This window comes from Ammodytes marinus (genome assembly GCF_949987685.1).
Source record: "Ammodytes marinus genome assembly, chromosome: 16".
NCBI classification, from domain to species: Eukaryota; Metazoa; Chordata; class Actinopteri; order Uranoscopiformes; family Ammodytidae; genus Ammodytes; species Ammodytes marinus.
In genome coordinates, this window is record NC_137220.1 from 16,304,068 (window position 1) to 16,326,779 (window position 22,712).

The following is a 22,712-nucleotide window of genomic DNA, read 5'->3' on the forward strand; positions in this document are numbered from 1 at the left end:
CAGCAACAATACTCACAACTTCAACACTTTTGTCCTACTTTAAAGGTGGAGTCAGTGATTCTGGAGAACGCTTGTTGACAAAATCAGTAAAATGTCTTCTCATGATCCGATTCCTCTCCGTTGTATAGTATGTGTTCACCCATCTCAGGCAGCAAGAGTTGTTTTAACTGTTTTCTTTCCCTTCCATGTTTTATAAAGAAGGAGTATTGAAAGTCCCCCAGGCATACTGCCTCATGCACAAGTGGGGAAAGGGGCATGTCATGTTAACAGGTTTGTGGCGTTTTAGGTTGCACGGCCACACGGGGGTTTGTCTTTACAACGCTGATTCATTCTCCCCTGCTTGCTGATGAAGAGGACATGCTGTTCTGGTTTCCCAACAGCTAATAGTAGAACATGTTATTTAGTGCATAGACTCCACGGGAACTCCTATTTCAGTAAACAAGTGCTGTGCTCAGGTGGTTTCAGTTAGTTGGGGGTGACTTTGTAACAGCAGTCAACAGGTTTTGGAACTTGGAACACGCAACAGTTTTAAAAGTGAACACATTTCAGATCTTATCAAACCAACTTTCTATGTAAAAAAAGCTTTTAGATTGTATTTTATAAATGACAAGCTTAGAGCTGCAGGTTTAGGCACCTTGTTGAATTGGTTTAACTATCAAAATACACTGCATTTCTTCTGTTATTTCAACTGTCTCTCTGTAAAGTTTTGACAGGGATGTGAGCCTAAAATGGTGAATGCCTTTTTCGATCTGTGCTGTCATTGATTCACCAAGATGACATGGAATCAGTTACAGCACTCTTGAATGTTGAGAGCAGATGTGCCTGAACTCCTACTTACATATTAACAAAAAAGAAATGTAAGTACGGGGTTTAAAGGGATGGGATACAAAGACAAATCCAACTCAAAGCATCAGAAAGTTGAGGGGAAAAGCCTGATTGACTTGAACATGTGTGTGCCACCACAACAACACAGCTTATCACCAAAATATTAAAAGGTAAAACATTTTTTTGAAAAACAGATGGGGAGGGAGATGAGTAAGCAGTCAGGAACATTGAAATCTAGACTTTAGAGAAAGTACACACACACACACACACACACACACACACACACACACGCACACGCACACGCACACGCACACACACACACACACACACACACACACACACCCATAACATAAACTAAAACACAGTTAGGCACACATACAAAAGGGGGGCATTTGCTTATACAGTGAGTCCAATATGTATTTGATCCCTTGCTGATTTTGCCGGTTTGCCCACTAATAAAGACATGATCAGTCTATAAATTTATGATAATATGTATTCAAACATGGAGAGACAGAATATCAAAAAAAAAATCCAGAAAATGAACCTAAGGAATATATATTAATTGATTTGTATTTCATTGAGGGAAATAAGTATTTGATCCCTTAGTATTCATTAGGAGTTCTGGCTTTTACAGACCAGGTAGACACTCCCAATCGACTTGTTACCTGAACTGAAGCCACCTGTTCTCACTAATCACTCGTGTGAAAAACACCTGTTCACAGAATCAGACAATCAGACAGATTCCAAACTGTTCACCATGGGGAAGACCAAAGAGCTGTCTCAGGACCTCAGAGTCAGGATTGTTGATCTCCACAAAGCTGGAATGGGGTACAAAAAGATTAGCAAGGTGTTGGATTTGAAGGTAACAACCATTGGTGCAATTGTAAGAAAATTTAAAAAGCATAACATGATCATCAACAGACCTCGGTCCGGTGCTCCTAAGAAGATTCCACCTCGTGGGGTAGCAATGATTCTGAGAACGGTCAAAAATCATCCTGCAACCACTCGGCAGGAGTTGGCAAATGACCTGAAGGCAGCTGGGACCACAGTTTGCAAGGAAACAATAGGCAACACTTTGCGCAGCAATGGGTTAACATCCCGCAGTGCCCGAAAGGTACCCCTTCTCAAGAAGGCACATGTGGACGCGCGCCTTAAGTACGCCAATGATCACCTGAAAGATGAACCAAGTTATTGGGAGAACGTTATGTGGTCGGACGAGACCAAAATTGAGCTTTTTGGCCTCAATTCTACCCGTCATGTGTGGAGGAAAAGAAATGCTGCTTATGACCCCAAGAACACTGTGCCCACCGTCAAGCATGGAGGTGGAAGCATAATGTTTTGGGGGAGTTTCTCCGCCAAGGGTACAGGGCCACTTCACCGCATCACTGGGAAGATGGATGGAGCCATGTACCGTACAATCCTGAAGGACAACCTCCTCCCCTCTGCCAGGAAGCTGAAAATTGGCCGTGGTTGGGTCTTCCAACATGATAATGACCCGAAGCACACAGCAAAGGCAACAAAGGATTGGCTCAAGAAACATCACATCAAGGTCATGGAATGGCCCAGCCAGTCACCGGACCTCAATCCGATCGAAAATCTATGGAGGGAGCTGAAGGTCAGAGTGGCCAGGCGACAGCCCACCAACCTTCATGATTTAGAGAGGATCTGCAAAGAAGAGTGGGCCAAAATTCCACCTGGTGTGTGTGCTAAACTTGTGGTTAACTACAAAAAACGTCTCACTGCTGTGCTTGCAAACAAAGGCTTTGCCACTAAGTATTGAGTGTGTTTGGCCAGAGGGATCAAATACTTATTTCCCTCAATGATATACAAATTAATTAAAATATATTCTTTAAAGTTATTTTCTGGAATTTCTTTTTGATATTTTGTCTCTCCATGTTTGAATACATATTATCATAAATTTATAGACTGATCATGTCTTTATTAGTGGGCAAACCGGCAAAATCAGCAAGGGATCAAATACATATTGGACTCACTGTATAAGAGAAGAACTTGCATAAAAAGAAGATATAGAGGGTAACATGAAGAAGAGCAGCATGAAGGAGGGAGCTATGGGGCAAAACAAAAACACAAATAAACATTAGGGCATTAGGAAAAGATTGCACAGACAGATACAACAAAACATATTTAAAGGGCACACTTATTTAATTATTACAAATATTTAAAAAAAACATCCCTTCCTTGCTCTCGATAATTTAAACTAAAAGTGCAAAAAAATGATTAGAGCAGGATCCAGGGTAGAAAAGGTTGGGAACTGATTTGAGTCGTATGTGAACAAAAAAAAAATCTCATTATTTGCCTTGCTGTCGATCAACATGGCGTAGCAAGGGGGCAAGAGGGCTATGCTCTTATCTCTACCTGTCTCAGACAGATATCCTCTGCCTTTTGCCTCGGCTCTTTCATTTTCTCATCATCTCCGCATCAAGCCTCCATTAGCAGCAGCTGGCGCACTTCTCCAAAGCCTCTTCACTTCACTGGTAATTATCCAGCAGGAGAAGAGCGCTTTTTTTCCAATCTGCATCTCCCCAGTCGGCCTGAAGATTTGAACACACACACACACACACACACACACGAACACATACAAGCGCGCACACACACACACACGCATACAAGCGCGCGCACACACACACACACACACACACACACACACACACACACACACACGCGCACACGCCAGTCATCGTTGCCCTATTCCGACCTTAAAAACTTCTGCTCCACCCCTAAGAATAAAAAAGCCACGTAGGAAAAGGCAAAGACGAGGGGAGGGAAGGGAAGGGAAGGGGAGAGCTTGGAAAAGAAAAATAAAGAAAAAAGGAAGGACTTTCGTGAGGAGAGAGCGTTTCCCGAGGGCTCTCGCCTGTGATGCCGACACATCACCACTAACAAATGCACGCACACGCACGCATGGCAGAGTTTGACGTACCCACGCGCCCTCGCCATGAACCTGATTATACAACAGAGATGTATACACATGTATGCAGGCAGACACAGTATGCTGTACTAAATATCTGGGAATATGTTACATGTATATTCTGCAGACATATTAAGGATGCAGCTACTTCACAAAACCAATTCAGCTCTGGTTATCAAGCCCAAAGAAGGAGTTCTGTACATGTTTAACTGACATCAAACGGATGCTAATAATATTCATATAAAAGAGCTGTAATGCATTGAGGTCGAGGCACTATTGTTTTTTGAATATGTCAAAGTGAAACAAAAGTGCAGATAAAAAAACTAAAGGTCCAAAATGTACATTTGTGTATGTGTATATAATTGTTACTACAGTCTGTTTGTGTCTGTATATGTATTCTAAACAGACATCTTTAACGGCCATTATTCAAAAAGAAACATTCCAAAACTCTGAACCTAAAATCCAACTTCTGAAGCACTTTCCATAACCATTTGATGCACTCATCTGAAGTGTATTACAGAAGGATTTGTTCATATGTTGATAATCGTCTGATGATACATTTTCTTATTAAATAAATGAAGAAAATTCCTTTTTTTAAATTTAGTTGTCAAAGGCTGTATACAAATTCTGTTCTGTAAAAATGCTGGACACTACTATGTTGTAAAAATGAAACAATGGTTTTAACTCAGATTGTAGTACACAACAAATAGCGATCAAGTGGCAGAGTTCCATGATGATATCGAAAAAGTTAATAATGTGAAGCAAAACCACTCCTCGTTCCTATACACAGTCATACACACACACACACACGCGACCGCTCTCGTTGGAGGTTGAAGTGGAGGCTCACTTCTAATTGATGGCGTTCGTCTGTTTTTCTGGCACTGAGGGCATATTGTAAGCCGCAGCGCTTGAGGGTAGGTTGTTACCACAGCCGTCAAGCACACTACTACAAAAACCCCTTGACCTGCACTGATGAGATTATAGAGAGACACACGCAGGCAGGCAGACAGGAAAATGACAGAGGACGTTAGAGAAAGGTAGAAAAAGAGAGAGAGAATGGGAGTGATAGAGAATAGAGGAAAAAGTTACCTCTCAATTGTTTACATAAAGGCAACGGGAAGAGGGTTGTTAGAAAGACATTTGAAGGCTGAGAGCAGAGGAAAAAAAGATGTCCTCGCAAGCAATGGAGTATTATGAATATGATTACTGACAATGCCAACAAAGAGACAAAGACTGGAACAATGAGCGATGATGAAGTGGTAAGGTCTGACAAAGGTAACAAAAGGGTTAACATAAAAAGGGTACAGGTGCTATATTTTGTTGCTGCTGTACATTTCCCAGTGCCCTTGCAACTCGACATTCCAAGATATATTGAAATCGCATATTTGATAAAGTTTAACAACAGTGGTACATTAAAAAGAACATATGAAACAGTTTTATTCTGTCGTATGCAACTAGGGAAACTAAGTCTAGCTCCGTCTGTGAGGTCTGAGCAAATATTAGAAATTCTAATTGAATCACCTGCGTGTATGGGACTTTGGATAGGATGAGTCAGATACAGCACTGCAGGCACTGACATGTTGAGTGCTAGAGACGTACAATGGGTAAAACACAGGGGATGTGCAAAGTAAGACAGGATCTGATTATATGGATATGCAGCAAAAAGAAATTCCACGCTTATTTTGACAGTTTTTTTTTGTTCAATATCCAAAAATAGAATAATACTCCCCACTGAATTACAGCATTATATTCCCGACAGAGCTCTGCCTTTCAAGTCTGTGTTTATACTATGGTATCTGTAATACACAGTACACACAGTATACAATACACAGCTTCAGTGGGGACACAGTGTGATTGATTCGGATTACCTTTGTGGCTGTCAGTTAAAGGGATAGTTCAGTATTTTTGAAGTGGTTTTGTATGAGGAACTTGTGCATAGTGAGTCGCCTATCTTATGGAGTTGGCGATCAGTGCAGTCATTTTAAGGAGTTTTGGGGATACGTTACTCAAGTCAGCATTTTACTGTTGCAAAGGGGGCCAGAAGAAACATGCTTTTTTGCCACATAAACTGTATAAATGCTTCCCAAAAAATAGATTTTCATTCAATTGTGGGCTGATTTACAGCTTAATACGGCATGTAGTAATACTGTACATGGCCGAACTATGCTTGAGAAAAGTGCAAAAATATAAGGCTGTCTGTCACTGCAGTGAATCAGTCTACAAATCAGCAGTGAAAACATCTTAAATTAAGCATTCAAATGAACGGACATTTTGTTTTTAAGTGAGCATTTATAAGCGTTGCGACGGCTGGCCCCCTCTGCAACAGTACAATGCTGACTAACAAGGTGCATACCTCATACAACCCCACTTCAAAAATACCGAACTGTCCCTTTTAAACAAGGCCACATTTAAAAGAGTTTTATGTTTGCAAAATGCATCTAAACACTGTTAATATAAGGCAATTTATAAGGCTGCGTCACAAGGTGGACATTGATACAATACCTGGAATTTTAACACACCAGTCTAGACCTAAACCTTACAAAGTGGTGCTTTTTTAAAATATGTCTTTGGCTGAATGAATTAAGTTAGCATATGGGGAAGAGTCAACCACAATGGAATTGATCAAATACTTGTAATTGACAAACTACAAAAGTGCACAGAATCACTGTTACTAATATATTATCAAGACGGTACCAGTCTGCATAACTTACCCACGTAGTGTTTGCACCAGGGATGGAAATTAACACCCGCCACACGCCAAATGCGGGTAGATTTGCGTGCTGGCGTGTAAATTGTGTCACTTCACCCGCCACTGTGTCGGGTAATACTTTCCAGTCAGGTCCGATCTAATTTGCATATTTAATACATTCATCATAAACATGATGACAGGGCGCTACACAGTTCAACAGTTTCTTTTTGCCTTTCTAGTCGAACTGAACTACGGGGCGATCCGCTCCGCGAGGAAATACTATCTGCGAGTTAACGTGTGGAGGCATAAGTCGACAAATCAATCGACTTACTTTGCCCCCTTTTTTTCTTCCCACAGCGGAGGTTGAGGTGCTGAAAATAAAGTGAAAACTGCGCTTTTCCTTTAAGCAGCAGAGCTGCCGCCGTTGTTACAGTATTTGCATCAAAGCCCTCATGGTAATACAAATGAGATGCTTTATTTAAACGCTGTCCGTGCTTAGAGGTGATTTTAATTGTGTCGGCTGAAACAGAAACTAACGGAGGGATTCGGCTCACATACAGTCCCTTGAGTCGCGCAGTCAGTTTGCCGACATGGCTTTGTATTTAAGGCTCGAGACATACAATCAGATCGCATACAAACAGGGAAGCCTTTCCCATCGATATCGCTAACGGGGAGAATATCCCCGGTTATTATTTGAGCCTCAAACCACAGAGTTCTTCCCCGTGCGGTGGCTCGCGCACTCACTAGTGATCTCACGGTGAAACGCTGCTTTGCTCGGACGAAGGCATCGTGTGTTTCTAGATGATTTAACGTCATAGTCTCAGACGAGCGTTTAACATTATGCTGCATCTTTTGCACTGCACTGTTTTTTATCAACAGTGAAAAAATGGTCCCACACCGGACTCTTATGTGTAGCTGATCACTTCATGCACGCACCTTGCAGAAGTGACGCTCCTGCAGCGCGCTCACGACCAGACGTGACACGGTGACATCTCCCATTAATAAAACGGCATAACTCCCTGATTTTCAGATTTCTATTTTTAAATTCGACTTGAGCGCAAGTGGAAAACCGGTCAATGTGTCGACACATTCACATCCCTAATGCATATGGAGAAAGTGATAAACAATATCAACATTTCATATCATTAACTAAAAAGAAAAAAGAAATCTAAAGGTAACTTCAATACTGTATTATAATTATTGACTAAATGATGAAAAAAAGGTGTCTGCAGGGCCAGTGAAAATATACAAGGGGCCAGTAAAACTCGGATCTATTGGCCAAGCGGGCCAGTTGGGAAAAAAAGTTGCATTGAACCCAGAGTATATATGGAGTTCAATTATACAATGTTTTGAAATAAAGATGGCGTGTATTGTGTATCATATATAGTAAGAGTGTACCATTTAATTTGCAACTCAGTTCCTTGGTAGCACCTACTAACAGTAGAAATGACTTCTGATGGAAAACATTTGTATGAAAAACACTTTCATTAGCTATTCTTACTATTGTATTGTATAACATTAACGCATATATTAAAAAAGATATTGTGTATAAAAAGTGGCTGGTAAAAAAGATGAGTGGCTGGTAGATTTTTAAATCTACCTGCCACAGTGGCTGGTAGGCAAAAAAGTTAATTTCCATCCCTGGTTTGCACCCCTACACACACTCACAAACAAATTTGGAATACATTTTGTAAACTCACTGCTCTTTTTTTCCCTCCTCTCTCCATTTCCTTTGCATTGTACTTATTTACTTCCACCACAGTTTCAGAACCCGTACGCATACTCCCCGCCATTTCGCTTCGGGACGGTCCCAAACGGATCCACCGAGAGAAACATCAGGAAGAACTACCCTGCCATGCACCAGTACATGACCAAATATCATCAGACTGGGGTGGTGGACGCCCTTGTCAGCCTCAAAACGGGGTGAGGAAACACTGTTTATGTGTTCGTGTGCATTTGTAAGTAAGCAAACTGCTTTTTAGATTTGTGATCAAACGCTTTTACACCAATGCGGAATATTCACTTCACATCTTCAAAAAACACTGTGTGTGTGTGTGTGTGTGTGTGTGTGTGTGTGTGTGTGTGTGTGTGTGTGTGTGTGTGTGTGTGTGTGTGTGTGTGTGTGTGTGTGTGTGTGTGTGTGTGTGTGTGTGTGTGTGTGTGTGTGTGTGTGTGTGTGTGTGTGTGTGTGTGTGTGTGTGTGTGTGTGTCTGACAGCTCCTCTGAGAGTGGGGATGAATGGGCTTCCTCATTGGGAGAAGCAGGAGCTATGTTTAGTCCCGGGCTCTGTAAATGGAACCGGTTTGTGGTGGTGGAGGTGGTTTGTTATGGAAGTATATTCACATCCAAAGATTCAAAAGAGAGCACACACAACAAAAAAATTGAGCGCTACTCAGTCTGCAGGTCAACTCTTTTTTTTAAGAGCGCACAGCCAAGAATTTGTAGGAGCAGAATCAGATTTTATGCTTGAGGAAGCGTAGAAAGATAAATTGAGCGTGCAAGAGGAATTGTGTAGCTGAGTCTGAGCCAGCAGTAGGGATTTTTTCACGCTCATGTATTATATATTGATCAAAGCCGCACTTTTGGGGCGACTGAATTCCCCCGGATGGAAACTCAAACTCAAAACTCAGAGCAGAGCTTCATCTGTTCAATGTGTCCTGGAAGAGAAGGTTCATCCTTGTAAGACCCATCCCTTGTAAATTTCAAAATAAAAGCTTTTTCATTATTTGTTACCAATAGATGGAGACAAAACGGAGCATTTGGTGCTTTTATTGTCTTAAACAATTATAAATTGTTGAAACTTAATGCCTAAAATGACATTTAATTTGTTGGCACATTTATATTCAGAGTTTTTTTAATGATGTAATTTTGATAGTTAAATCCATTAAAAAGTAGTTACAAGCTTTTAGGTTACCTTTGTTCATTTCTGAACCAAATTTAAGATTCCCTTGTGTATTCTTTTTGTTAATAATTTATAAGCAGTAGGAGCTATTGAAACCATTATAAAGCATCGATAAATTAGTAATTGTTTTACTCCTTCTTTCATCTTATGACCTATATGCAATGGATGGGTTTACTCAGATACAGATTCCATGTGGGGTAACGGTAATAACATGACACCAATCCTACATACCAGTATGAATAAACGATGAAACACTCTTCATGGGGATCAGTGGCATCTAGAGTCAGATCAAAGCAGCATGGTCCCTGTTCGCTTCTTAGATGACTATATAATAGTTAAGCTGACTTCTTTTCTCTTGTGCAGTCCTAACCTTTAGAAAATACATGACCCTGATATGTGGGTGTGTCCTGACTCCTGTTGGTGATTGGCTATTGAACTCGGCTGAAAGAAAGCTGGAGAAAACTCTGTCTCTCGAATCTCCATTCTGCTCTTACCAATTTGTGCTGGTGTGCTCTCAAATATTGACTTGCAGACTGAGTGGCGCTCACAATTTTATTTTGTGCTCACTCACGTCTTTGGTCGTCAATATCCTTCTGTAGAGAGAGTGTGTGTGCGTGTGTGTGTGTGTGTGTGTGTGTGTGTGTGTGTGTGTGTGTGTGTGTGTGTGTGTGTGTGTGTGTGTGTGTGTGTGTGTGTGTGTGTGTGTGTGTGTGTGTGTGTGTGTGTGTGTGTGTGTGTGTGTGTGCGTGTGTGTGCGTGGGTGCGTGTGTGTTGCTGTGTGTGAAAGAAGAGGAGGTGAGTGGACTTCTTACAAGGCTAACCAAGAATATATTGAAAGAGTGTGAAACAATTTGAGCTGGTTGGATGTATTAAAAAAAATGAAAAAAATTGGTAAAGGAGGAGTGGATGATGAGGAGGTGACTTTCATCACGCCATCACGTTGGAAAAAAAGAGGGAAAGGAGGCGGGAGTAGGAGGCCAAGGGCAAAGATTCCTGAATGGAGGGAAAATGAAGGGAAGCTTGGAGGACATGAGGAAATGGCCAAGGGACTAGTTTGGTAAGTGGTAATGGGATGAAAAAGGGTCAGGGCAATGGAGAAAGAAGGGATTGGAAATTGAGGGGAAGAGTTGAGAGGTGAAGGAACAGGAAGAGAGATGGAGGAAGGGGACAGGAAAGGAAATGAAGGGGGGAAGGGACATGAAGGATTCAAGAGACGAAAAGATAAAATGGTGGAAATAAACGGGAGGTTAAAGGAAAATGTGGTGATGAGGTGATATAACGAGATGTTTTTTCTGATTGGTTGATGGCTTCGGGGGGTGGGGGGGTGGGATCCAATCAGAACTCTCAGCTCCCAAGGACAAGCTTCCTTTAAAAAAAAATGGGGAGGAGAGAAGGGGAAGGGAAAATGAACACACACACACACACACACACACAGCCAAAAGATGTGAGAATGTAATTCATGATTCATGATTTGTTATGCAGTCATGTCTTTCAGCTCATCCTGTCTTCATCCATAAGTCATGAGTAAACCGGATGTTAGCATGTAAAGACAGCTTAAAGCACTCCAGCACCTATAATGCTATCTTGTTGGCGAATTACCAGCGCAGTGGTAAACACAAGCACCACACACGCAAATATGCATACACCTGAGTAAACTAATTCTACATCCGCACAGGCAAAATGCTTAGGAATAAAACATTTAAAAAAAACTCACACGCTGGTGTTTATTTGTACACTTGTGTCACGGCGAGCTGCAGGTGTATGTATGTGTGTGTGTGTGTGTGTGTAGTCAGTATAATACCCTCATTGATAATTCTATTCTGCGGTATTAGCAGAGGAGCAACACGGGCGACGTTCAGCTGTCGGAGGGCTCGATGGCTAGGATTAGCTTTGATCACACATAATGCTGACAGGCTTTACACGCACAAAACAAAATCTGTTACAGCCACAAGAACCCAAAAACTATGCACCGGGGGAGTTCCAATTGATTTGGATCAGAAGAGTTCTTACGGTAGCGCTTTACAACAAGGGTAGAATAAGTTATGTTTAAACGTAACAGGTAAGGCTTAGTTAATGTTTGCTAAGGCATTAATTAAGCGTGGTCTTACAGTTAATGTAGCCTTATTGTAAAGTGTTACTGTTACTATATAGTGTTAACGCAGAGAGTCCGGTTATCTCATGAACTTCCAACCTGAACTGTTTGTATCTCGTTTTTTTTTTCTCCCGTAACTTTTAGCATCACCAAACAGAGGCTCTTGGAATCTTTTGACCCGGCGCTCAGTGTGAACACAGCCTTGCATGTGTTTTTAAATGTAAACCTATTGTATACCTCGTACTGTTAAATGTTGTGCAGCGTTTAAAATGGTGATATTAAACATTTTAGGTCATGCTAGAAGTTCCTATGTGGACATACTGTTATACAAAGACATTAACATTATGAATAGGTGTATTTGGGAAGTCATTCTGGGTAAGTAGTATAATATTTTTCTGCTACAGTTTCATTTCAAGCTTTTTCCATTTGTTTGGTGGCTCAACTGACACATTGCAGTGGGCTAAAACAAGATTTCGGAGTCACACTGAATGGTCATATTTCTGCATTGAAGATTAAATTGTCTAGGGAAAAGATGGAACATGGCGAGAAAATATCTGCTGCCATATCTTAAACACCAAAAAAATAAAGGTGTGTTTGATCAGGATGGCGTAAAATCTATCTCAAAGCCATTACAGCCACATTACGTCTGGCTAGCTTTGAGCGAAAAGCCGCATGTACACAATGGCAAGCGTGCTGAACATACACACACACACACACACACACACACACACACACACACACACACACACACACACACACACACACACACACACACATCCCAACTGGTTCCCTACGTGTTTGAAAGGACAGCATGCGTGTGAACGGAGCCAGTGCTGGGTTAAGCTAATTACACAGCTGAACTATCGGCTGTGAGCCTCCGTTAGAGGGCTGGGTCTGACATTCAGTAAATGCCAGCCAGTCACTGCACTATTAGCAGGGCTCAATGTGTGTGTGTGTGTAAGGGGGGGGGGGGGGCTTAGGTGTGTGTGTGTGTGTGTGTGTGTGTGTGTGTGTGTGTGTGTGTGTGTGTGTGTGTGTGTGTGTGTGTGTGTGTGTGTGTGTGTGTGTGTGCGTAAAGGCGAGTGTGTAAGGGGACTTACAGAGCAGCGGATAGTGGTGGCATCAGTTACATTGAAAATGTCAGCCCGAGTCTGGGATATTTTAGTTTGGGACGTTCCACTCCGCAACCTGTTTACGCCTATTTGTGTGTGTGTGTGTGTGTGTGTGTGTGTGTGTGTGTGTGTGTGTGTGTGTGTGTGTGTGTGTGTGTGTGTGTGTGTGTGTGTGTGTGTGTGTGGACAGAGACAGAAAGATAGAGAGTAAATGTTTGTGTCTGTGTAAAGTTTGTACAGGTCGTCCATGTCTCTCCAAGGTCCTCTGACCAGTGAAGCGTGCCATATTGAGCCGCGGCCACTCCCTCCCCCCTGTGTCCTCTCTGTGTGTTTGGTTATGCTTGATTGGAGACGATTTAACACTTTACAATTGATCGGCAAGCAAAACATTCTGGAAAAATAAGCCCAGCTCCTGTTCACTTTCTCGCTCCGTCTCTTTAAAAAGGTGAAATTGAAACCCCTCACGCTTTGTCTTTTTTTCCTTTGGTCTTCTTTCCCCTCTCTCTCTCTCTTTGCAGTAAACTGGATGCCTTCATCTATGATGCTGCAGTATTGAACTATGCAGCCGGCAGAGATGAGGGATGTAAGCTGGTGACCATTGGCAGCGGGTAACCAAAGCTTTAATCTTTCTTAACATGTGGATTGTCTCTCCGCTTCATGATTTGCCTCTGCCATTCCTTGGCCCACACCATTGTGATAAGTTGTTTGTTTATGTTCATAAAGCATATATATATTTGTGAATAAAAGTGTATATATATTTATACAGCACAGTACAATGTCACCACACAACAAGTTTTAAAGGAAAAGTTAAATATGTCATACTATGTCTTTTTTTTTTATACGTCCAAAAACAAAGAGTAAAAAAAAAAGAAAAAAAATGAGATCTGCTTTTTGAGTGGTTATGTTGCAAATTATTTCATGTTCAGGTGTGGACCTGTTGCCTGAATACCAGCGGAGACTCAAGGAATTTACTGGTCCCAAGACCAGTGTCTTCGGGTGTGAAAGTGCTATTTATGTGTGGTAACACCACATAGGTTTGACTGACATTCAAATTCATATATGTTAAAATATTGAATTATGAATAGAATTTAAATGATATTGTTTGAGAAAGAATAAGCAGCAGTCACTGCACACCAACAGTTGATCAATAAGGAACATAACGATCAGAATATTGACTTTAAACAACACTCACATGCCTTTATGTTCATTGAAACCATTATTGGTCAGTTCTCCCTTCTATCCATATACAAAGAGATCCATTTCTAAAGCTATTTCAATGCAAAAGGGCTTCTGGCTGGTGGATTTTATCCTCCAGCTCTTGCATTAAAATGCTTTTGAAGTGTGTATGGAATAGGACACATGATGAAATTGGCCAACAGTGTTTGAGTGTACATAAACATTGGGTATTGTTTTAAGATAGATCTGAAAATGCACAGCTAGCCCGTTTAAGGCCAGAGACTGGGATTGCTTGTCTCTGTCCCCAAACAAACGTTTTTGCTAATTATTTTACTGAATTTGATCGTATGTCTGTGACCTGTACTTCCACTTCATGACTTCAACATGCATCATTATGCAGTAGGAATCTCCTTTAAGATATGTTTAAATCAAAGCGACACCACCTGAACAAAGGTGAAAGTACTTGTTTAAAGGTTAAAATATGTGTATGTGGGTATGTTTGTGTGTGTGTGTGTTTAGGTACATCTTTGCCACCACCGGTTACGGCATTGCTCTACAGAAAGGCTCTTACTGGAAACGACAGGTTGATCTGGCTATCCTGGCCATCATAGGAGATGGTGAGAAACACATTCACGCGCTGCTCTCACGTACAATTTAAAAAAAAAGTGCATGACAATATCCAAGAAGCCAAAAGGTTGTACACTGCTTTTTGCCAGCATTGTAATTCAAGCACACCTCTCGCACACACACAAACACATGCCTCTACTGCCTTGTCTGCTGACAGCACAAAGGGAAAGGAGGCAAGTATAAATAGTCCTTTGATGTTATTCTGGACACAAAAGGCTGCTCTAAACAGAGGGCAGAGTGTGTAAGTTATTCTAATGTATTCCTCTCTGCAGCACCACATCGGGTGTGTGTGTGTGTGTGTGTGTGTGTGTGTGTGTGTGTGTGTGTGCGTGCGTGTGTGCGTGTGCATTACTCTATCGGCATCACCACATTCCTTTATTACAGTTGCCTCAGAAGTTCTTACATAAACAATTTCCCCATTGCAAAACGGAGAGAAAGCAAGACAGCTCGGGCTTTTAGTGACACATTCATTTACATTTTACACCGAAAGCATTTTGCTGATGCCAGTGTTCACAGCCACTCACATTGAGTGCACTGAAGTTGATTAAATGAACATTGGTGTCACAATAATCCTCTCTAACCAAATCTTATCAGGAATGGGGAGTGTGCAGACCCACACTCAATCCAAAAATGTAACTCCATCTTTGTTTCTTCCGCCTAACAAACTTGTAACCGAGGTTATTTGAAATCCTACAACAACACAATGCCTGTGTTGCTGCAGGCTATCTGCTAATCAAAAGCAGGTCAAAGTGATCAAGTGTGTTATGTGTGTGGGACTAGATAGATGATTTTGACTTTGTGTCTTGCCTGATGATAGTTGATCAGATAGACACAATGTGGGTGGAGAATGTGTGGCTCTTCTCAGACAGGGTGAAGATATGTTCAAAAAAGAATGGAAGAACAAATGGAAAAACAGATAGATATATACAGTATATATATATATATATATATATATATATATATATATATATATATATATATATATATATATATATTGATAGATAGGTAGATACAGCCTGACACTTTACAATAAGGGTACATTAATTAACACATGGTTTGGCAAATCTGTGGGTCATTTCTTTTTAGGGTTACAAAAAAACCTTAACATTTTGACAAAACATACATACAGTATAATGAGAATACTTTACTGTACTATCCTGTTGAATTAGACAACACCTGTTTGGCAATAGTGACTTATGCAGCAACTGTCTGGCAATAGTGTGAACAGTTAATGTTGGTTCATGTTCATGCTATTATTGAACAGTAAAACATTTACAGATTGTAAATTGTCTGAGATAAATATCAACCAGTCTGGGTCAGGAACCACTGATTTTTTTAGGTAGAGCTTATTTCAAAGTGCAGATAAACACCTTGAAGAAACGTACATTAAATGGATGTCCTGAACTGGAATGGGTTTTGTGTTTGGCCTACAAAATGAATGTAACTATGAATAAATCATTTTAATACGTTGTGTCACTGTGCTCACACATCTTACATTTGTTTTATTTTTTTTCAGTTCTAGATGCTTCAAACTAAATCATATTTTCAAAGCTTTGAAAGTGTGGATGAGACTTGAAGATACTTGTGTTGGCTGCGTTCCAAGTGACTGGTCAGCAGGATATTGCTTGAGCCGGAAAAGAGAACAAAATTTGAATTTCAGCAATATTTCTCCTTGGTACCAGAGCAACAGTGCAGACAGCCACATCTCCCCCAAAAGCTTTTCCCCTTCAATGCACTTAATTTAAAAAAAGAGACCCGTTGATACCTAAAATATCTCATGTATCTTTATTCTTGTTTGCTGCCCGTTCAAAGCATGTTGTAATGACATTTAAAAAAAAGATGTGCCGCGGCTACATCTGGTAATGTATTTGCAAATCGAATTGCAGACGGATTCTTCTCAATCGTCTCAAAGGCTAAAGGATGTCTCATTGAGTCTGCACCCTCAAGACATTTAGCTGTCTAGCTGACCACCACCATGATATTTGTCTTTCGTTACTAGCAGCCTTAGTTATCCAGCCCTGAATGACATAGATTGGATTAGCCACGCGCCAAATGTCACAGAGAGGGAGGGAGGGAGAGAGGGAGGGGAAGCAAACACAGAGACAGGAATAAGAAAAGATAAGGACTTTGTGGCTGTCTACCTTTTCTTTCATTCACACTAAAGAAACAATCTCTTTGCCCTATCAGGTGACATGGGAGGCACTGGACGCCTGGTGGATGGTGATACCCAAAGAAATGTATTTTATAGCCGCCATCCCCCCTTAAAACCACCCAATTCAATTAATGTATAAGCTTAAACCTTTATAGATTGACTGATGTTTTTTAAGCTAAATGTGTCGAAAAGTGTACAACCACAACATTTTCGATCCAAGAAGTTCAATATTCATCATCATTTAAAGGCAAATTAAAAGTTACAATGCAAGTAGAAGATTTCTAAGCAGTTTTCAATGGAACTTGTCATGTAAATGCACAGTAACCTTAGTTGTAACTCAAAATGTATATTTATTTCTCATATAATGTAGCATCATGGTAAGAAAATTAATTGGTTTGAGGCTTTTTCAAAGCCCTATCTGGTAAAGGATTTGAGTCTCTCTCTGTTCTCTCTTTTCTTTTCAGGTGAAATGGAGGAGCTGGAGGCCCAGTGGCTGACAGGAATTTGCCACAATGAGAAGAACGAGGTGATGTCCAGTCAGCTGGACATAGACAACATGGCGGGAGTCTTCTACATGCTGGCCACGGCCATGGGGCTCTCCCTCATCACCTTCGTCTCGGAGCATCTCTTCTACTGGAGGCTCAGATACTGCTTCACTGGGGTCTGCAATAGCACGCCCGGCCTGCTTTTCGCCATCAGTCGGGTAAGCACCAGTTCGCCTTAGTGCTCTGTGTACACACTCAAAATTAGAAGGACCAGTTTGAACCCTAAAAGGGTACAGATGCTTGTAGCAGGAGATGTTCCCTTTTTAAAGACAAGTGTGTACCCTTCAGTTCAGATACCTTTTTGTCTCATGTTTCACAGTGTGCTGAGACTAATTAGCCTAAATGCAGGCTTTGAAATTACGATACTAAGAATATAGAGGCTTATAATAATAACAAAATAATAATGATTTATTGATGTTATTCAAGTCATTTATTTGAGTTATTTCTATAAATAGCTTAATATAACTAATGAAACTAAACATTATAATAGTTAGTATCGAAGTATGAACAATTTTCAATATTTCACGTATTGGCATTGTAATGTAAAAATGTGTTCTCTCTTTCATGCCACGCTACTGTCTTCTAATTTTTAAGTGTGTGATATGAGGTCTATGTTTGCGTGTGTAGGGATGTTATACAAGCAATGCTTTGCCTGTTTTGGTTCGGGGGGAACAGAAGCCTCCTACGGCTTTACACAGCATTAAATTATTAACACATACCTTGGAACAACAGTCTTAAATTTGGCCCAAATGTCAACTCACAGAAACAGGTCATTGCGTGTTGGCACATGTGAGCATGTCTCTGTGTAAACGCGTGGGCCGCCTGGGGAGGTCTGACAGGGTTAACAGTGGTCGTGTTCAGGGCTATAAGGTGCAACCAAGCTCTGCAGCAATAGTGTGGGATAATGCAGCATTATAGGGTCAGACAGGCCTGTCTTAGTGCTATTTTCAATCAGTGGAATAATAGAGCAGAGCAAGCACACACACACACACACACACACACACACACACACACACACACACATACACACACACACACACACACATACAGGCACACACACACACACACACACACACACACACACATGCGGAGAAAGAGAGCAACTGCTAAACTCAGACACAGAGCGAAACGAGGAAAAAGGAGGGAGGGGCTGCACAAAGGAGGATTGGGACGGAGACAGAAAGGGAGGGGGGATCACGAGGCAGCCCCAAATGTTTTTTAAAATAGATCCTAATTGGAGCCTGTTTTTGGGGTGACATCACGGCAACCCTGGGCAAAATCAATCCATTCTCTCTCATTCTGTTAAAAGGTCAGCATTCTCCCTCACTGTGTGTGGAAACAGAAGATATGGATGTACATCCCTAAAGCACTGCAGTGTCTGCACTATTTTTAAAGCAGAATGTGACTCTGTTTCCAAAGTTAAAAGAGGGGGGATAGTGAGGAGGGAAAAACTTTTAGAGGAGCTAAAGTGAGGGTCTTCAAAATGGTGTGTTATCTCGAAAGCAAAATCATGTTTGATTTAGGGCTGGAGACATCCTTAATGGCCTATTTTGTGTTGATAAGCTCCACAAAATATGTGCTCAACCAAAGAAGTACTCCGAATGTGTCAACTTGATTTGATTGATTCTTTTTAAGGATGTCTTTGTGAACTAGAAGACAGTCTCAGTCAGGAAATAATTCACTTTCAGTTTTTTGAACCCTACAATTAGAGCTGTGTGACGTTGCTTGAAGCATTTTATAAGCAGCTGTTGTTTGGCTCTTCATCAGAATAGAAGCAGCGTTTTATCAACCTTCCTGGCAGTTCTCCTATGGTAATTTCCCCTAATCAGTGTTGTCTCTTCTCAAATAATGTGTCGCCCCTGGAGTGGAGGCCTGGGGCACAGAGTTATGAGAGATATTGTAACCAGTTTCTAAAAGTTGCATGTCATTGTTGACTCAGGAAATTTTGAGCAGGGGTTTGTGCTGGGGGTAGAATCTGTATTTAACCTGGTCGGATATATGTATTTTAAGCAATATTCTTCGCATGTGTTTTGCTGTTTTGCTGATTTAAGTTTATGATTAATTCAGAAACCTTTTTACTAAAGTACTCACTCAATAATTGTTTCGGTTTTACAGCGCCATCCTCTTAAATCAATCATACATAGTTGTTAAGAAGATTCATATCTCAAACAAAACTATTTATATCTTTGCTGGGGGGGTGCAGTTGGATTTTCTTTGTTAATTGAAGTATGGCTTATAGAAATTGAACGGATGCCTAATTTATAACTGTTTCAAGTTGTTGCTAATGGTGATCAAAGACTGTTGGTTCAATGTACTGTGACTAAATCTAATACATTTCAATAAAACAGAGCGCAAATATATTTAGCCAAAGTAGATAACTAATCATTATTCTGATGATCTCTCTCCATCTCTCTCTCAATCCCTCATTGTGATTCTCATTCTCTCGTTCCATTTGATCTATTTTCCTTTACCACTCATCTCTCTCTCCCTCCCTTACCCTTCCTCATTTTTCACTTCCCCTTTTTCATCCCTGCTCCATTGCACATGTTCATCCATCCCTCCATGCAGGGGATCTGGAGTTGCATCCACGGAGTCCATATTGACATGAAGAAGAAGACAGACATGGACTTTAGCCCTCAGGACAAAATGCTTAAGCTGATAAAGTCAGCCAAACAGATGACCAACATGTCTAACCTGAGCGGTATGAACTCACCCAAACGTGAGTTCATGCACTCAGCTGGCCCCATGATCATGGACATGATGGCAGAGAAGGGCAACTTCATTTATGCTGACAACCGAAGCTACGCTCCCAAAGATATGATCTACGGGGACACTGGTGACCTGCAGTCTTATCTCGCTAACCGTCACAAAGACCATCTCAACAACTACATCTTCCAGGGAACCCAGCATCCTCTGACCTTGAATGACGCCAATCCCAACTCAGTGGAAGTGGCTGTGAGTGCTGAGGCAGTGCAGACCAATGCCAAGCCGCCCCGGACCTTGTGGAAAAAGTCAGTGGACTCGCTTCGTTCTGGGCCACCTGGGCCCCCTCCCATGCCCGACATGCTGCTGCCAGATCCGAGAATGTCCATGAAGACCCAGCGCTACCTCCCCGAGGACGCAGCCCACTCTGACATCTCCGACTGTTCTAGCAGGGCAGCCTCCTACAAGGACCCAGAAAACAATAAGCACCTGAAGCCCAAGGACAACTTAAAAAAAAGATCTGTGGCACCAAAATACCCAAGGGACTGCAGTGAGGTGGAGCTGTCCTACTTAAAGACTAAGCAGGTCAGCGGCGTAGGCAGCCAACCCGGTAGAGGAGGAGGAGAGAAAATCTTCACTATCGAATCAGACCGAGACCTGAGCCTGCACTCAGACCCTGTTCACTACCGTGAGAGTCGCGGCCTTGCTGCTGACGATTTGGATTATCCCGAGATCTACACTGACCACAGTGAGAGCTATAGGAAGTGTGAGCAGCCTATTATTCATCTGAACTCCTCACCTTTGCATCACGGAGATTCAGATCTTCTACCAGACCCAGCTTACTCTAAACACTACAACCTAAAGGAGAAAAACCTCTCCCCGCATGAATCCATTGACCGCTACAAACAGACACACTGCCGCTCTTGCTTGTCTAACGTGTCTGCTAGCTACCCGCCAGGTGTGCCGTACACCCCTAGTGGACCTCCCGCAGCTTCTAACACACGCTCACCGTACAATCGCTGTGAAGCGTGCCTCCACCAAGCCAACCTGTATGACATTAGCGAGGACCAATTCCTCACCGACCCATTGGTCAGTCCCACCATGCACCACGAACAGGAGCAGGAACCGGACGAAATGTTTGGTCTTTATTGGCCACAGACGGATGGGCCGCATGTCCAAAAGAGAAATCGCTTGAGGCTGAGTCGTCAGCACTCCTTTGACAACATCATGCTAGAAAAGCCCAAGGATGTAGACCTTGGCCGACCGGCGCGCAGTGTCAGCCTCAAGGAGAAGGACCGCTTTCTGGACTCTGCGTCTGACTCGCACTACGCGAACCTCTTCGGCATGCGTCCCAACTCCGGCAGACTGTATGGAACCGGGTCCAAATCTATGATGTTTAACCACAACCTAGAGGAGAGCAAGAGGAGCAAGTCCCTGTACCCGTCCCATGGCTCGGATAACCCTTTCCTCAGCCACTCGCTGAGGGATGACACCAGCAGCAGACTGGCCCATGGGCGTAGCTCCTCTGATATTTACAAACAGCTGGCGGTGGCCTCACCCGTGTCGGTTCTTGGAGCGGCCCCCATCAAAACACGCAATGATGCGAACAATCTCCGCTCGTCTGTCAAATCCACCACTTCATACTGCTCGCGGGATGGGCGGATAGCCAATGACATGTACAATAAAGAGCATGCAATGCCTTACTCAGCCACTAAGACTAGTGCATACCCAGCCCCACGTGGCGTCCTAAACTCAGCCCAGTTCAGCAATAGACGGGTGTATAAAAAAATCCCCAGTCTGGAGTCAGATGTTTAGTTGATATAAGATATAATGTGTTTTCTCTTCTTTACTCCTCTCTGGGTTTGAATTATAATTTATCAACTATGTTATCCATCGAGGGATGCCATAGCCACGCTACGTTTTTTCTTCTTCTCTTTGACATTGTAATCCAAAAGAACTTGTGCCCGACTGGGTATGACGGTATTACTACTATAACTCTCTTTGCAGATGATATCATAATTTTTGTCCATTCTTTGCCATGTACCAATGAGTTGGCTGCATGGCTGGCACGCTGCCATAAGTTAGCCTCATGTAAAAGGGAGGGGAATCACTAGGTTTATAAATGGGTAGGACATGGCATACATAGCCTTGGTTACAGTAACGGAAGATTCCTACAGGTGCAGAGCTGTAAAAAGGCCGTTGGGAGAAATTATAACAGAAGGGAAATAGAGGGAGAGAGACAGAGGAGATAACCTCTCTTTTGACCCCTCCTCCTTCTCCTCCTCTTTTTCCTTTCCACCTCCTCTGTCAAGCTCGGGGCTCACTAGTTCACAGGGAAGGGGCCTGACAGGGAGAACAGATGGGCACGTTTGATGTCGCAGCCAGACATGGAGGCGTCCCAGGAGGGCAGAGGCATCACAGTGAGCTAGTCCAACGGTCTGCTGCTTGTTACTCTGACAAATATGGCCACCAAGACACCTGGCATTGCAAGAGGAGAGAAAGGCAGAACAGAGATAAGCAGCTAAATGGCCAATTCTGGAGCCTCCAGTAGTTTTTGGCAGTTAGGTACCGTTTGCTTGGTCAGAATTGGGTCTTATGTATTCAGGCGACGCTAAGGGACACGATAGTGATGAGGAGCGGAGAGAGTAATGTAGGTGCTATCAATGAAAAATGTTTACAGACCAACAGATAAAATGACAGACTGACACAATGACTGGTAGACAAGGACAGACGAGCGGCGAAACCCGAGGCAGTTGATGGGCATTTCATTTGTGGCGCTGCACATAGAAAAATAATTGCAATGTATTGCTTTTCTATTCTATTAAAAATATAAGATTTATTAGGGATTCTGGCATCTGGATCCCCTATGTAGGATGTTAGTGTTTGCTTATTTGGTAGCACAATAGCCCTTAGTTTCAAAACCTCGATCCCACATTTGCTTTAAAAAAAAAGCATATCTT

The 22,712-nt window shown here is 42.1% G+C and overlaps 1 protein-coding gene across 1 annotated transcript in view; it reads left to right on the forward strand.

Moving 5' to 3' along the window:
• The window catches only part of grin2aa (glutamate receptor, ionotropic, N-methyl D-aspartate 2A, a), a gene marked incomplete at both ends in the record, with an annotated part of 132,630 nt that extends 111,063 nt beyond the window's left edge, over positions 1-21,567 (forward strand). The window contains 5 exons of the mRNA XM_080044704.1: positions 8,206-8,366; positions 13,068-13,157; positions 14,245-14,342; positions 16,969-17,207; positions 19,618-21,567. Coding sequence (XP_079900830.1) covers positions 8,206-8,366; positions 13,068-13,157; positions 14,245-14,342; positions 16,969-17,207; positions 19,618-21,567 — 2,538 coding nt within the window. The remainder of the gene's footprint in view (positions 1-8,205; positions 8,367-13,067; positions 13,158-14,244; positions 14,343-16,968; positions 17,208-19,617) is intronic.
• Positions 21,568-22,712: the final 1,145 nt, after the last annotated feature.